This window comes from Suncus etruscus, chromosome 2 (genome assembly GCF_024139225.1).
Source record: "Suncus etruscus isolate mSunEtr1 chromosome 2, mSunEtr1.pri.cur, whole genome shotgun sequence".
Lineage (NCBI taxonomy): Eukaryota > Metazoa > Chordata > Mammalia > Eulipotyphla > Soricidae > Suncus > Suncus etruscus.
Genome location: NC_064849.1, coordinates 25,205,761 through 25,223,035, shown reverse-complemented (window position 1 = coordinate 25,223,035; position 17,275 = coordinate 25,205,761). Strand labels below are relative to the sequence as shown.

The 17,275-nt window shown below is 34.1% G+C and overlaps 1 protein-coding gene across 1 annotated transcript in view; it reads left to right on the top strand.

Moving 5' to 3' along the window:
- The first annotated feature begins 3,867 nt into the window (after positions 1-3,867).
- The window catches only part of NYAP2 (neuronal tyrosine-phosphorylated phosphoinositide-3-kinase adaptor 2), a 282,724-nt gene continuing 269,316 nt past the window's right edge, over positions 3,868-17,275 (top strand). The window contains 1 exon segment of the mRNA XM_049768157.1: positions 3,868-4,088. Within this exon segment, the coding sequence (XP_049624114.1) occupies positions 3,868-4,088 (221 nt within the window).

The following is a 17,275-nucleotide window of genomic DNA, read 5'->3' as shown; positions in this document are numbered from 1 at the left end:
GGTTGGTTCGAATCCCGGTGTCCCATTTGGTCCCCCATGCCTGCCAGGAGCTATTTCTGAGCAGACAGCCAGGAGTAATTCCTGAGCATCGCTGGGTGTGGCCCAAAAACAAAAACAAACAAACAAACAAACAAAAAGAATAATATTTGCCACAGGCTTGTGGTAAATGGCCTTGACTATATTGAGAAAAATTTCTTCCATTCCCATCTTAATGAGAGTTTTTATCAAGAATGTGTGATTGACTTTACCAAATGCTTTCTCTGCATCTATTGAAATTATTATATGGTTTTTATTTTACTTTTTGTTGATATGATGTACTATGTTGATTGATTTTCTGATGTTAAACCATCCTTGCATTCCTGGGATGAATCCTACTTGATCATGGTATTGGACCTTCTTGATGAGGCATTAGATCCAATTTGCCAGAATTTTGCTGAGGATTTTGCATCTGAGTTTATCGGGATAATTGTATTTAGCTTTCTTTTCTTGCAACATCTCTGTTCGGTTTAGGTATCAGGTTGGTGTTAGCTTCATAAAAACTATTTGGGAGTGTTCCTGATTTTTCAATTTCATGAAAGAGCCTGAAAAGGGTTGATGGTAGTTTTCTAGAAAGGTTTGATAGAATTAATTAGTGAATCCATCTGAGCCTGAGCTTTTGGTTTTGGGAAGACTTTTGATTACTCTTTTAATATCCTCATTAGTGATGGGTTTATATAAATATGCTAGATGATCATGGTTTAACTGTGAAAGGTTGTAGAAATTGCAGAATTTATTCATTTCTTCCAGGTTCTCATGTTTTGTGGCATAGAGTTTCTCAAAGTAGTCTCTGATTATCTTTTGAATCTCTGCAGTATCTGTAGTGATCTGACCCTTTTCATTTCTAATTCAATTTATTAAGTTTCTCTTTCTTCCTTTATTTTTGAATTTTGCTAGTGATTTATCAATCTTGTTTATTGACTGGAAGAAATGTGCAGCTGTGGACTGAAACAATAATTTTTAAATCCAATCTCTGGCCACTGCTTATAGCCACTTTGGCTGATTTAATACACCTCAGCTGAATTCAAGTTGGGCTTTTTTTTTATTTTGGGTTTTCGGGTCACACTTGGAAACGCTCAGAATCGCTCCAGGCAGGCTCAGGGGATCATATGGGATGCCAGGATTCAAACCACCATTGTTTTGCATGCAAGGCAAATGCCCTACCTCCATGCTATCTCTCCAGCCCCTTAAATTGGGCTTCTTTTTTTTTATCCTTCTCTTGAATTTTATTTGTGGTTTGTTTGGTTTGTTCCATGTTTCGTTCAGTTCTTTGTACATTTTCCATATTTACTTTTTAAAGTCTTTATTAAGAGGCTATATAGAGGTCTGTTATTTGTTGGGTCTGCAGAGCTACAATCTTCATGCATTGAGCCTAGTGGTTCTGTGTTGTTTCCCCATTGTGTCCTTTGCAGTGTGGTGTTTGCTACATGTTGTGCTGGTATTCATTGACTAGCCTCCCAGTAGAGTGGCTGCATTCTCCTCAGGCATAGGTCTCGCTGGGTTCCTTCGGGGCTGTGCACCAGGCAGCACTAGCTACTGCCTCTTGGGGTTGGGAGTGGCTCACCCTGCACCTCTGCCTCTCTCTCTGTTCCTCAATTATGGTTTAAAAGCAAAACAACAATAAAAATACATATAAAAACCTTAAGTCAAAGGGCCAGAGAGGTGACACAGAGCTATAAAGTGTCTGACTTGCCAGTGCTATCCTAGAATGGACCATAGTTGGATTCCCCCAGTGTCCCATATGGTCCCCCAAGCCAGGAGCTATTTCTTTCTTTTCTTCTTTCTTTTCTTCTTTCTTTTCTTCTTTCTTTTCTTCTTTCTTTTCTTCTTTCTTTCTTTCTTTCTTTCTTTCTTTCTTTCTTTCTTTCTTTCTTTCTTTCTTTCTTTCTTTCTTTCTTTCTTTCTTTCTTTTCTTTCTTTCTTTCTTTCATTTTTTTTGCTATTGTATTAATGACTTTATTGGAGATACAATAATTTCCATAAATATATTTGCTACTGAAGTTTTTCTTTTCTTCTATTTCTGAACTCATAGTCAGGAGTAACCCCTGAGCTTCACCAGGTGTGGCCCAAAAACCAAAAAAAGGTGGGAGGGAGAGATAGCATGGTGGTAAGGTGTTTGCCTTGCATGCAGAAAGTAGGTGGTTCAAATTCCGGCATCCCATATGGTCCCCTGAGCCTCCCAGGAGCAATTTCTGAATATAGAGCCAGGAGTAACCCTCGAGCACTGCCGGGTGTGACCCAAAAACCAAAAAGAAAAAAAAAGCCAAAACAAAAAAATCCAAAACAACCCATAAGTCAAAAAACAACTTGGCTATCTTCTATCTTAAGCCATTTATTTCAGATTGAGAGATAAATCCTTAAATTCACCATGTATTTTAAATAATATATTTAATGGCTAGAAGCTCAAAAATCAATAAACTGTAAGAAATGAAGTTTTCATAGCTCTGATCAGTTATAAAACATGATCATTTCAGAATAAAAATAATTTATAATCACAACAATGAAAGCTTAAGATTTCAATTTAAATAGACATCTTCAAAATCTTTTTGAAATATTTTGAAGTAAAAGAGGCAAAGTTAATTTATAACTTCTAAATAGCTAGCTTTTTAGTTTCTTTGTTAATTGATTTTGCTTTTGATTTTTCCATCTGATTCAATTATACCAGTTTTCTCTACTGTGTGAGTTTGTAATTGAGAACAGGAAGTCTTATTAAACTATAATGGTAAAATATTTATCTAGTGTGTAGTTAATTAGACATTTTTTCCTTTTTGTAATTGATTAAAACACAATTTCTCTCTTTCCTTCATTGACTTTCAAATCATTGGTTGCCTCTTCTTCAAAGTATACTTATTTTTATGGCATGCTGATTATGAACCATCTATATTTATATAGGTATTATTTGTGTGCATTTAGTACTATTATTGCTGCACATATAACTCATAAAATCATATTGACTAGTTTTATGTTTTTATTGTATATAAATGCACTGTGATAAATTCTATTAACAATAATTCCTCTTAATCTACAAATTATAAAGAGGCAAGTTCTATACTGCTATCATTTTATAGGTGAGAGTAATATGTATTGACACAGAATACTGGGTTTTCATTTGATTTTAGCATTTCATTCTTTCTAAGAATTGGACCTTTAAATTTTTGTGTAGCAGTGATATTAACAGTTGTTACTACTTGAATTACTACAGTAGTTATAGACTTTATGATTTATTTTAATGAGTTATTGCATGAAACCACCATTTATTCCATTATTGGAAAATAGTAAATGGCCAAATGCAGATTATATTCCATACAAATTATATTAGAAAAGACTATTCCCGTGGTTGCTGGTATATTTTTATACATAGTTTATATCAGAAAAATCTCCACTTAAATTTTTCAGTAAAGCATTTATAAGAAACTTTATTTAAAATACTGTAATTTTATAATTAATAATAAAATTAAATATAAATTAAATAAAAATTCCTGTATATAAATAAGAAATATATGAAAATGTTACCTGAATTATCTTATTAGTATAAGAACACAGTTTTAAAACACAAAAATATTTTTAGCACAAAGCAAATAGTTTTTCTATGACACAACAGGAATACATCCATATTCCATTTGTATGTGAGAAGTGTATACTAGTTTTTTGAATCTTTTGTTTGATTATTTATTTCAAATACTTTGATTATTTGCAATATCAAAGCACCAAAGAGACACAACCATTATTGTAGATGAAAAAAATTATAGAAGAACTAAAGAAAGCCTCTCATTGCTATTTCCATCCTTGTTAAATACATGTTCTCATCCAACAGGAAGTGTTTCTTTATACATGATTTCCTCCAAGATGTTGAGCTCCAATCCTGATGAAGATCCCTTGGACACATTTCTCCAGTATATTGAGGACATGGGTATGAAAGCCTATGATGGCTTGGTTATTCAGAATGCATCAGACATTGCTCGAGAGAATGATCGCTTGAGAAATGAAACAAACCTTGCTTACTTGAAGGAGAAGAATGAAAAACGCCGAAGGCAAGAAGAAGCAATAAAACGGTAAGTATGTATGTTTGTGTGAGTATGTGTGTGTATTTGTGTGTAAGTTCCTAGTCTGATGGCCACTTGAATACATGGGTTCTGCAAAAGGTGTGTTGTCACCTGATTAGGACAGATATTGTCAAATTTGGCCTTAATGATGCCACACAACTTTAATTGAAGTAATCCATTCTACTGCAAAATCTTTGCCTTAGTTAACACAATATCTACTTGTATGTCACATACAGAGGTCCAGATGGGGTGAGGAAAGAATTTGGTTTTCTCTGACTAAAACCCACATACTGATCAATCTTTCTGGTAAACTCATGAGAACATACACATTTTAAAAACCATTGTTTGGTGCATGCTCCCACCCTCAATGTCTTTGCTTTTGTTCCTTATCTTCTAGTAAGGTTTACCCTCTTTTGATATCATGAGGTCTCCCTAACAATTTAAAATTATCAGAGCCTGTGTATGGATAGTAGGGTGCTTGCCATGCACACAGCCAACCAAGGTTTGATCCCTGGTATCCCATATGGGCTTCCCAGCACTGCTAAAATAAATTCCTGACTGCAGAACCATCATCATACTGAGCATCATCAAGTATAGAATAAAACAAACAATTATCTGAATCTAAATGAAGGTGGAAATCTCATTATATTTTGTCTATGGGTAATTTTATGACTATTATGTTTTTTGTCTGCTATCAAGGGTCCAGGTTTGTTCAAATAATAGGACTTTTATGCTGGGTAGTCTGCCAGCTACATACAAATAAACTCCAGACTCTAGGTTCTAAATTGAGGGTAATTTCCTTGGGCACTGAGACAAAAACTGAAAGACATATTTTGACTTTTGGGGAAATAATATATCTTATTTTCAGTGATAAATGTGTGTGTGCATGTAGTCTTTGTCATCCAGGCATGTCAGACTTGCAGATGTTCTATTTCTACAAAGAAGCACATTTATAGGTGTGATCAAGAATCTAGAAAATTTTTCTTTATCAATGAACTGAATAACTGAATAATAGATAAACTGCCTAGCTGAAGTACATTTTCTTACCATCTATGATTTTGATATTAAGACCAAAAGTATGATTTTATAATCTACTGTATATTCTTATAAAAAAGCTAGGTAAAAATTCACTTTATTATATTTTAAAAACTCCACTCATCAACAGCCTTCAGAATGTGTTTCTCACCTTTGTTTTTAAATCAGCCTTTAGAATGATATTTGCTAAATATCTATAGGACTGTGATAGCAAAAGTAGCAAATTGTAAATTTGTATGTGCTGTCAGTATTTAGTGGAGCTTACCAACAACTTTGAGGAAGCTATAAACTCAAAGGATACCATAGTAATTTAGATAATATAGAAATACATAAAAAACTTGTCATTATATTATAAATAAGTACAAGATATTCACTTATGTGAAGTTAAGTTGTTCCTACTAAGCTAATTAATATACAATTTTTAGAATAAGTTTATAAATCTAAACAAAAAGATAGATATTTTATTGTTTTTTTTTTATTGTGCCATCTTAAACAAATTCAGAAACTCATTAATGCATGATAGGCACTCAATGACTGAGTTGCAATATCCACCAGGTAGCCTTGAAATTTGAAGAGAGGTAGAAAGTCTTATTTTAAAGAAAAATTCTGACTCTCAAACAAGAAATAAAGTGATAAAACAGGGAGACTTACGTCCAGAAGCATTAAGTGAAAATTAGTTGGCACCAGAAACATAGTACTCCATATTGTCCCCCACACCTACAAGGTGTGAGTCCTTGATCACAGAGCCAGATGTTAGGCCTGAGTGCTGCCTCAGAGTGTGGTCAAAAACCAAAATTAAATGTATAAATAAATACAATAAAAAATAAAATTGAAACTTAGTAAAGTGAAAGAGAGTAATCTCTCATCTGATGTCAAGGTGTTCAATAGCCAACACCAATCCATAGCATAATAGCATAATATCTAAGTTATCCTGTAAGTTTTATGAAAACAATCATTTTTCTCTACATGTTAAAGAATGAGATCAGATTAGAAAAAAGTAATGAGGGAACAGGGGCTGGGCCTCAGTGGAGGGAGAATGTAACTGATCCAAAGCACTTACTTAAAAACTCTGAGAACATAAGCTCTAACTACAACCACCCAACTTTCAAATGTGCCTTTCAAGGTAGGAAAGGATGAGGTAGTATAGGGAACACTGCAGGAAACTTAACATTGATGATGAGATGGATTTTGGAATTGTATGCCTAAGACTCAACTATCAATAACTTTGTAAATCATGGTTCTTAATTTAAATTTATATTTTAAACAGAACAGCTTTAAAGCAGACTTGTTAGATAACATTTTTGCTGAATGATTAGAGAAATATTTATTGAAAATTTTACTATTCAGAAGGTTTTTTTAAACTTTATAACCTTACTTTTACTTGAAATATAATAGACTTAACATGGTTTTCAAGTATTCAAAATGATTTAATTGTTTTCACATTATGACAAATGATTAACAAAGTTAATATATCTATTAAGTTCTTATATAGCTCATTTTTATAGAATCTTTATATCTTTTACTTCTTAAATGACTTTTCATTAGTTTTGACATAATAGAATTTTGTAGGTATTAATATTTCTATACTATTCAGAATTCACCACACCTACCTTCAAAGACCCAGTTAGCCAACAGCAGAGAAATTCATTCCTCCCATACTGCCTATTTTTCACTTACAACTACTGTAGCTTTTATTTAGTCTAGAAATTTGTATTTTGTTGATTTGAGATAGATGATTTATTTTAATTCTGAATGGTCAATATCATCTGGTCTGATTTACTTTCTGTAGCAGCAGCATCTCAAGTTTCATCCCAGTTGTTCCATTGGCCTAACTTTATATTATTCCATGATAGTGTGGTGTTCGTTTGAGTTAATATACCATAGCCTCTTTATTCATTTCTTGATGCATACAAATGTTGCTTTAATATCTTCATTATAATGAGTAAAGTTGCTATCAAGATAATGTAGCAAATGTCCCTTTAAACTAATATATTCATATCCTTTGAATAAATGTGTCAAGCAGTGTCTTAGATCTTAATGAGATAATAGAATGAAATTCATAGTTATTAGGAAACCATGAATCTCATGGTTATTAGGAAGAATGAGAGAGAAAACTAAACAAATTATTACATATAAAAATAGAGGACTGTTGCAAATGAGTTATACCTAAAAAAAAAAGTAAGCAGAACAAAGGGTATAAAAACAGAAGCCAGAGAAAGCTTCTTAAATAAATTACATTTGAAACATTGCAAGCATATTACCGGAGACAGGACTCAAGTATCTAGCAATGAAAGAGGGTTTTAGGCAGAAAAAACAGCAACTCTGATATGTCTTGAGAAAAAAATGAGGTGTGATACAGTAATCAAAGAAAAAATTGGGAAGACGGTGCCGGAGAGATAACATGGAGGTAAGGCATTTGCCTTGCATGCAAGAGGACAGTGGTTCGAATCCCGGCATCCCATATGGTCTCCTGTGCCCACCAGGAGAGATTTCTGAGCATAGAGCCAAAAGTAACCCCTGAGTGCTGCCGGGCGTAACCCAAAAACCAAAACAAAAAAACAAAACAAAACAAAAAAGAAAAAATTGGGAAGATGCAATTTAGACTGATTGAGGGTTATCTGGTAACATAGGACGTTATGAATGATTGTGTTTTATTCTACTAATAAAACACATTTTAATAATACCAATCAACTGTATGACATGCTCTAATTATTTTCCAAGGATTACTTCAATTTCTATGCATAAAATATATGAATAGATGCAAAAAATTGAGACAAAAAACTTTCAGTAATTCAGGTGAGAATTATTGAAATGAGAATTAATTAATAAAGTGATGTTGGTTTGGAATAGATTGTAAGCAGCAAAGGTATGGGAATTACCAAATTTTGCTGACTACTAAGTGGAAGTGTTGAAAATTAAGAAGTTGAAAATCATTGCAAAATTGGCTTTGTTGTTTTACAGTTTATATGCTAGTTGTGGTAGAAGAGATGTGTATTATATTTGTTTGAATATTTTCTAAATGATGAAAAAAGTGGAAGAAAAAGTTCCTATAGATTATGTTGGAGAGTTATTGGCATTTTGAGGATGGGCATGAGCTGGTAAAATTGTAACCTTAGAATATATAAACATCCACAATCGTGTAATTAATATCCCAGTATGTTAAAAAGATGATCATATTACTTCAATGAGATTCTACTTATGAAAATTTAAATTAATCAGTGGAAAATAGATTTTTATCTTTGGCATGACAACTTTGTAAATACATTTAGATATCTATTGAATAAAATTAGAGAGTCAATGGGAGACTTGTTCTCTGTGATTAAGGCCAGAGTTAAAGTACAGTGGTAGGGCATTTGCTTTGCAAGCAGTAACCTGGGTTCAATATTCAATATTGAATATTCCATATGGTTCCTTGAGTCCACCAGAATTGATTTCTGTGTGTAGACACAGGAATAAACCCTGAGCTTCACCATCACCAGGCAGAGCTAAGAAACAAAAACAAACAATTATTCCCTGGAATACCTCATTGCTTATAAGATATGAATTGTAGATAGAAATGGGAAAATTCCATGAGTAAGAAGAAACTCTAAAGAGGACAATATCTTTTTTTTTTATTTTTATTTTTTTATTTTTGGGCCACACCCGGCAGTGCTCAGGGGTTACTCCTGGCAGTCTGCTCAGAAATAGCTCCTGGCAGACACAGGGGACCATATGGGACACTGGGATTTGAACCAACCACCTTTGGTCCTGGATAGGCTGCTTATAAGGCAAACGCCGCTGTGCTATCCCTCCGGGCCCAGAGGACAATATCTTAATAAAGTGACAAAAGTGGTTAAAGAAGAGAAAAGAGAAAGAGGGGATAGGACAAGAGGTGAGTAGATGATAGAAGATGATAGAAGGAGAGGAAAAGACAGATTTTGCTATTAAATTAAACATGTTGGACCCTGTAAATTTTCCTATACATTTTGCCATTATGATTGTTTTTAAAAAAAAAATATTTCTGGTGGAGAACTTGGGGTAAAATGAGTGACATTTGTTTGCGAAAAAAATGAGAAAAGGGAAAATTGAAAACATAGAATTTATAGTAGTTTTGAGGATATTTTTGTTATTTTTTATTTTCTTTATTTTGGGGCTACATACAAGGCAAATTCACTTACTATCATTCTAGACCCAGTTTTTAAATTCATTTTTATTATTTTGAAGCTATTATTTTATTTATTATTTTTCTAATTATTATTATTTATAGTAATATTAAAATACAATAAAATAATTACTTATTATTTTATTGAGATGCTAGAATTTAAACCATCCATCATTCCAAACCATACCTATCACCAGCAAGCCTGCTTCTTTCCACCAGAGCCTCAAAGGAGCCCTCCAGTGTTCTGAGGATCCTTCCCACATAAGCTTCGTTCTATGAACAAAAATCTCCATTCCCAGTGACTTTGATCGTTATCATTTTTCTACTAAGTGTTTGTAGCCCACATATGACAGAGGTTTTTTTTTAAAACATATTTAATTGTGTTTGTTTGTTTTGGTCACATATGAAAACACCCAGGGGTTACTCCTGGTTCTGCACACAGAAATTACTCCTGGTAGGCTCAAGCAACCATATAAAATGCCAGAGATAAAACCTGGGTCTGCCACATGCAAGGCAAATCTCCTACCCATTGTGTTATAACTCTGACCCAAAAGAGAGAGGTTTCTTTTTAAGTATTTATTGTGGAGGTGGCTACACCTACTCAATAGATGAATAGATGAATAGAGCTAAGCAACCAAATTCCACATAATTATAAATCTATAATAAGTTGACTAAACATTTGTAAAAACTGTATGTCTTTTTTATGGTATATAAATTTGAAAAGTTAATAATAATTCTGTGTTAATTCATTTTAAGATCTATATGAAATAGATAAATACTGTAAATGTAAAGAAAGAGTTAGGAGAATTTGGGGGGCTGGAGAGATAGCATGGAGATAGAGTGTTTGCCTTGCATGCAGAAGGATGGTGGTTCGAATCCCAGCATCTCATATGGTCCCCCATGCCTGCCAGGGGAAATTTCTGAGCATAGAGCCAGAAGTAACGCCTGAGCACTGCAGGATGTGACCCAAAAAAAAAAAAAAAAAAGTGAGGAGAATTAAGGAAATTTTAAGGTGAAAAGTGAATAAGCGTATAAAACATAAAATAGTTTTATCCTAAGAAAGGAAATATTAGTTATATGTTACAATATATTATATTATAGATACTACTTAAGTACCTGCCTTCATAAGTAAAAATTGTAGTATCTCTCTGGATGTTAAAAATTCTGATCAGGCATTGAACATTCAACATAAATAGTTTTTGAGGTTCAAATTCAAAAGTAGGTGAAGATATTTTTATTCATTTCCTTTTTCTCTTTAGGTGAGCTAAAATAGGTAAAAATTAAAATGTTAGTGTGAGTGATCAGAGCCATAGTACAACTGGTAGGGTACTTATTTACTTGTAAGCAGATGACCTAAGTAAATGTTTGGCACCCTATAAGATCCAAGAGCACCAGGCATGATCTCTAATGTGCCAGACATAAGCCTTATGCACTCCAAAATTGGCCCCCAAAACCAACACAAATCGTCCATGTGGATATTTACAACAAAGAAAGGAAAATGTTAACATTTGAGAGAGGTGAAGGAATAAGGTACTGTAATAATTACTTTTATATATCAGGTGGAAAGACATATGATCTAAGAATTTTAAACATGCTGTTCAATGGTCATAGCAAAAAATAATACCCAGCACATGTATAAATGAATAAATGAATGAATGAGGACTGAGTGAATGACTGACCTTAAATCAAAATTGAGCCATTGACAACTCTGGGGTTTTCTAGGAATGAGAGCAGACTGACTTCTCTACCCCCTACATATTTCCAGAAGCCTCAGCAGCCACAACCATGTCCCATAGCTACTCTCAATCAATTCATTGACCCACTTCAATGGATCCTGGAATTCCTGGAATGTGGAAGCATATGCAGCAGCAGGATTCCTCCAAATTCCACAATACTGACACCGGATTAGGAACAACCAATTTAGATGTGAAAGGAGCAGTGAGGTCACTTAAGGTCTACAAAATGCTAAACTAGCTCAAACTAGCTTATTAAATCTTCAGCAATGACTTTAAGCAAAGACCTTGTTGTAAAATATAAATATTTTCACAAGTTTTTTCACTGAATTTCTTTTGACAATTTATTACCATTTAGTTGTTTAGTTGTAACAAGCAAAACTTTATTTTGTGCCTGACATGGGGGCAGGCTTGGGTGAATGGAAAATTGGGGACAATGATGAGAGAATGTTACACTGTGGTGGCATTGGTGCTGGCACATTGAATGCCAGAGACAAGTGTATTATGAAATACTCTGTAAACCATAACTTAAATAAAGTAATAAAATTTAGATAAAGAAAACTTCAAAAAAATTAGCCATTGTGCTTTATAATACTGTTAATAAAAGGATTTTATATAAAAAATGTTCCAATACCAAACCCTTCAACAGGGTGTTTCCCCCATTAATCTATTCACACCCTATTATACCCTTCCATTCCCCACCCTGATAAGCTCAAGTCTAGCCTATTTATTTATGTTGTCTTTGAGGGTACTGATGGTGGGAATGTTGCACTGGTGAAGGGGGGTATTCTGTTTATGACTGAAACCCAACTACAAACATGCTTGTAATCATGGTGCTTAAATAAAGATTTATATATTTAAAATAAATAAATAAACTCAACATTTTAAAGCATACTTATGTGTTACTTAAAATATTTAAATTTAATATTTACCAATAAGCTACTTTACTTACAATCTCAGTATATATAAAGTGTAAAATATTATATTATAATAAGAAGGGAGAAACAAAGTTGAAAAAAATAAAATAAAACATTAATTTTTTAAATATACTGGTAGTAATTATAAGTTCTAGCTAGGTGAGAGATGGAACATGAGTCCTGCTTGTCATTAATGATTATTTATATACTTTCCTGTAGCCCGTTTCCAAATTATTCTTTACAGTTTAATATCTTTTGAAAATGACCATATAGTAATAAAACCTCCTAAACTATTAAAACACCTGTGTTTATTTTTTAGTCTCAAAGAAAGGATCATGGATTGTGAGGCACATTCCAGGGGAAAGAGATATTCTTGAGGACAAAATTTATCTCGGATATTCTTAGGGAAAGTGTTAGAGAAAGATGAAAGGAACAAACAAGCCATAAGACAGGAGTTAACTAAAGACCTGACCTGACTCTGTGTCTGAGCTGGCTGTGGATAGCTCAACTTATCCTGGCTTGGTTTCCATTGTGATGTCCAAATTCAATTTCATTTTTATCATAAGGTGGCCAATATCCTGGGGTTCAGACAATTTAGAATATATATCAACTTTTTTTTTCTGACATTCCAGTTTTGAAATGACTTTAACTTTTCTAATAAGAAATGCATTTTAATATCTTGAAAGCTCCATAGAAGATTCTGGTCACACAGGCATTTGGGGGCTTCCAAGGATATTGAGAGGAAACAGAATTAGCACTTCAAAACTTGACACATATTTAATAGTGTATGGCACAATTTATGTTAAGGTACAGAGACAATGCAACATGACATTAATGAGCACAATCTAATCAATTAAAATTCTTTAACATGTCTGCTGAATGCCTTCTCAGAGATAGAGTATGATTTAATATATAGGACACTAAAGCCGCAAATCTAAAGATGGGGCATGTTTGACCTTGGAAAGGCACTGATGATAATTCTCTGTGAAATATGCCAGTTGCGATTTTAGAAATGTGCATACAGCCAAGCACTGCTTAAAAAATATGGAAATAGGATTTCATATGATTGACCTTCTGGATCACACATGTGCTGAAATGCCTTTTGTGCTGATGCTGGGAAGCTTAAAACACTGAATTCTTAGATAAGAATCTGCTCACACTTTCTCAGTGTTCTAGTCATCAAGATTTTCTAAGCAGTTTCTTATTTTTTTTTGTTTTTTTTTTGTTGTTTTGTTTTTTTTTGGGGGGTCACACCCGGTGACGCTCAGGGGTTACTCCTGGCTATGCGCTCAGAAGTCGCTCCTGGCTTGGGGGACATATGGGACGCCGGGGGATCGAACCGAGGTCCGTCCTAGGCTAGCGCAGGCAAGGCAGGCACCTTACCTCTAGCGCCACCGCCCGGCCCCCAGTTTCTTATTTTTAAACTAAATTGAGCCGCTTGTCACTACTAACTTTCTGGTCCTTTGGCTTTCATTTCTCAAATAGGATTTACTAAAAAGATTTAGTAGGTGAAAACTTTAAAATAAATATATAGGGATTCTCTCAATGCTTTTCTTAACACTCCCAACTAATATTGGGGAAGAAAAGATAAAGACTTTAAGGAGAAATGTTAGTGGAGAAATAGTTTCAGTGGCTCATCATTTCTGTTAAATAAGATTTACTTTTTTGGGGGACCGGAGAGATAGTATGGAGGTAAGGCGTTTGCCTTTCATGCAGGAGGTCATCGGTTCGAATCCCGGCACCCCATATGGTCCCCCGTGCCTGCCAGGAGCAATTTCTGAGCCTGGAGCCAGGAATAACCCCTGAGCACTGCCGGGTGTGACCCAAAAAATCACAAAAAAAAAAAAAAAAAGATTTACTTTTTATTTAGAATGCAATAGCAACAACAACAAAATTTCCTCAGCTTCCAACAAGTGGGTTCAACTTAAATGTGCTACAAATCTCTAGTTTGTCCTGAGTGGGGATGAAAACAGAGGTATACAATCTGGGAGTGAAAGGAATATTAAATACAAACATGGGACAGGCATAGACATTAGAAGGATAATAGCCTTCTGAGAACTGAGTCTGACTGTAATCAGAAAGACATATCTTTTTTTTTTTTTTTGGTTTTTGGTTTTTGGGCCACACCAGCAGTGCTCAGGGGTTATTCCTGGCTCCAGGCTCAGAAATTGCTCCTGGCAGGCACGGGGGACCATATGGGACGCTGGGATTCGAACCGATGACCTCCTGCATGAAAGGCAAATGCCTTACCTCCATGCTATCTCTCCGGCCCAGAAAGACATATCTTGGGTATGTGTGAACAAATGTCTGATTCGGAACTTCACTATTTGCCATTAGTTCCATTTATGATAGCAAGCAAGGATATTCCATAAGAAAGACAGCCAAGCATAAGTTCTTTTTGTATCCCTAAAACATAATTAAGTTTGAAGTTTTCATTTTCTTTTTCTTCCTAGATTCTGGAAAGTCACTACACATTTTCATTTCATTATTAGTCTTGTATTTTGAAACATTATAGAAAAGAGTGCAAATATAAAAGGCTTTGAGAAAATTTATTTATAGCACTTGTTCTTACAATTCTTTTTCTACTGGACTTTTTCTTTTTTAATGAGACAAATATTGCATTAGTAAAATTCTCCTAAACATTCCAAGTCTGGAAAGACAGCTCTCAACTTTAGCCAAGTGGTTCTGACACAAAGGACTACTTAGGCTGATTAGGAATGTCTTTGTGCCCTGTGGATGCCCTCAAGGGATCTATATGAGGTTATATTTCCTCTTTAAAAGTGACAGTCAGAAATGGAATTGGATTACATTATGTTACTTACAGCCCCTTTAAAAGATACATGCAACTGCATATTGGTATATGTACATGGGTGCTATTTTTAGCAAGGACCTCAGCATTTCTGCTAGCCAGAGACACAAAGGATCTCAAGTGATTATGGATTAGAAACTGGAAAAAAATAAAATACACATAAAAATAGTAACATGCTTTGCTTTTCCTTTACTAAAAATCATTACTAAAAAGCAAAGAGTTATGATACCAGAGTTTTGGCTGGGTTGAGGTTTTAAGTGATGAGCTAAAGATATAATTGCACTGATAACTCTTACTCGAGAAATGTTAGCAGTTCCATGAATCCACTTTAGGTAGTTTATGGCTTGTTGAATCATACAGATGATTTGTGACAGAAGACTGTACAGAAAGAGGAGAGCATTTATTGAACTGCCTTTTAGTGAATAACAATCCATTTAGTGCTAGCTACATGAATAGCTATTGGGTCAGCAATAGCTAATCACACTGGTTGTGTTTTAACTGAAAGCATGTTGGAAAATGAAATACTTTTTATACCCTATCAAACTAGACATGAACGTCTCACCCAAGTGCAGTGAAATTAACCAGAGTTCAGAAATTCTACCTTATCAATTTTTTAGAAATACTCTGCTATTAACCCTAGAATATTTAAAATGCTTTTCAGCTAGTATAGAAATACTCGATAGGGAGCTGTAGTTTTTATTTTAGACCATACAAAACCATTCCACAAAGCCCTCAGCCATGCTTCCATCTGGAAGAAAACTCAAATCAGCAGCGTGTCAGTGTCTTGCTGGAATGAATCATCTGATCTGATCTGATGTGAATTTCTGACCTAATTTTGCTGTAGGACTCAGTGTGCAGGCAGAGAAAACAAGGTTAATGTGTTGATAAGGGGATGAGATTAAACAGCAGAGAGCACCTTAATAACCCTCTCTAATTTCAGCTTCCTCTTGTGTTTGTGATTAATTCCAATCACTTTTCTATTAATCATTTCAGAGGACCACATGCTGCTTTGCTTGTTTTTATGTTAAAATTATGCACCCAGATTGTCTTTATTCAAAGTTAAACAAAATATCCAGACATAGGAAGAAATTAGATAACAATACCAAATGCATGGGGAGATTTTTTTTACCCATAGAACCACACAGTGATAACAGTGTACCCAGTAAAAATTGTATTATTCACTCCTCGCTGACTGTTTATAATGAACCATTAGTCTAATTCATAGGGCTTATGCTAAGTGAATGGATCTATTAAACATTTTCTACATTGTTGTTTTTATCATGATACTGGGGAAAAGTCAAAATACTAAAGAGTATATATTTAGGAACAGCACTTATGCTTCTGATCTTCTCTTTAAAGGAACATTTGACCCTTTCCATGATCATTTCAGTTGATTTTTGAGTCAAAATAGTTTTTGTCCTGAGGGTTAGTATTTTTGTTAGAATTACTTTTATTCTCCTGTAAATCGCCAACTTCTGCATTTATTTGCAATTCACAGAGCATTCTCTACTTGCCATAGAGCTGATTGTAGATTTTGCATTCCGTCACTATTCAGGACCAATTAGAACTCACTTAAAGAAGGATCTTTAATGAATCATGCAAAGGTAAGCCTGCTTCTCAGATACTATTAGGAGAGTGTCGAGTACTTCTGTTTCTTTACATATTTAATTCTTTTTGGGATTGGTGCTGACTTCAGATTTTAAGATATTCTGTCTGTTCTATGTCAGAAATGAATGGACAGATGTTGGCAAGAGGAGGGGCTTTGTGGGATATAACCCCATCTGACTGAGTCAGGAGACTTAAACTCTTCTTAGGCTAAGGAATAGCTGCACAATGGATTGTCTGTACATCTAAGCCCACACAGTCAGAATGATTGAAAAGAAATCCATTAGAAATTGAAGGTAATTTTTCTCTTAGCAATGTTAAATATTTAGAGGTAGTATAAATTCATTCAATAGTAGTTTTTGATTTAGAACTATTTCTTGTACTCCTTAACGTATCTCCTTATCTCTAAACCTGATCTTTGAAAAATGTTTAGAACCTCAGAAAAGGAAATAGAATTATTAAATTTGGGATTTTTTTTAACTACTAAAATGCAATATGACTTAGAGGACTTGTTTAAGGTAATAAATGAAATGACCAGAGTGGAGTTTAAGAATATTAATAGCTCTTGGGGCTCCATGGTTTCTGTCCAATTTTGAGGCATCCAGAAGAAAATATCTTCATTACATATGGGTCACTTTGAAATAAGTTCAATCACGAATTTATAGAAGGTCAATCAATCTTTTCTCCCCAAATGGAACTTTGTCAGATCATGTTTCCAGTTAAAAATCATCTTCAAAGATTCAAATTCGGAAACATGTGGCAGAATATCTATACCTACCTATGAGTTGAGTTTAAGTAACCTTCCAGGAAGCAAAGGAGAAAAAAATAACCAATTTTAAAGAAAAAGAAAACACTTTAAAAGAGAGACAGGAGAAAATTGCTTTTACAATAAAAGACTTGCATTTAAAATCCATTATTCTAATTAGTAAATTGCATTTTATTCTTTGATTTGAGGC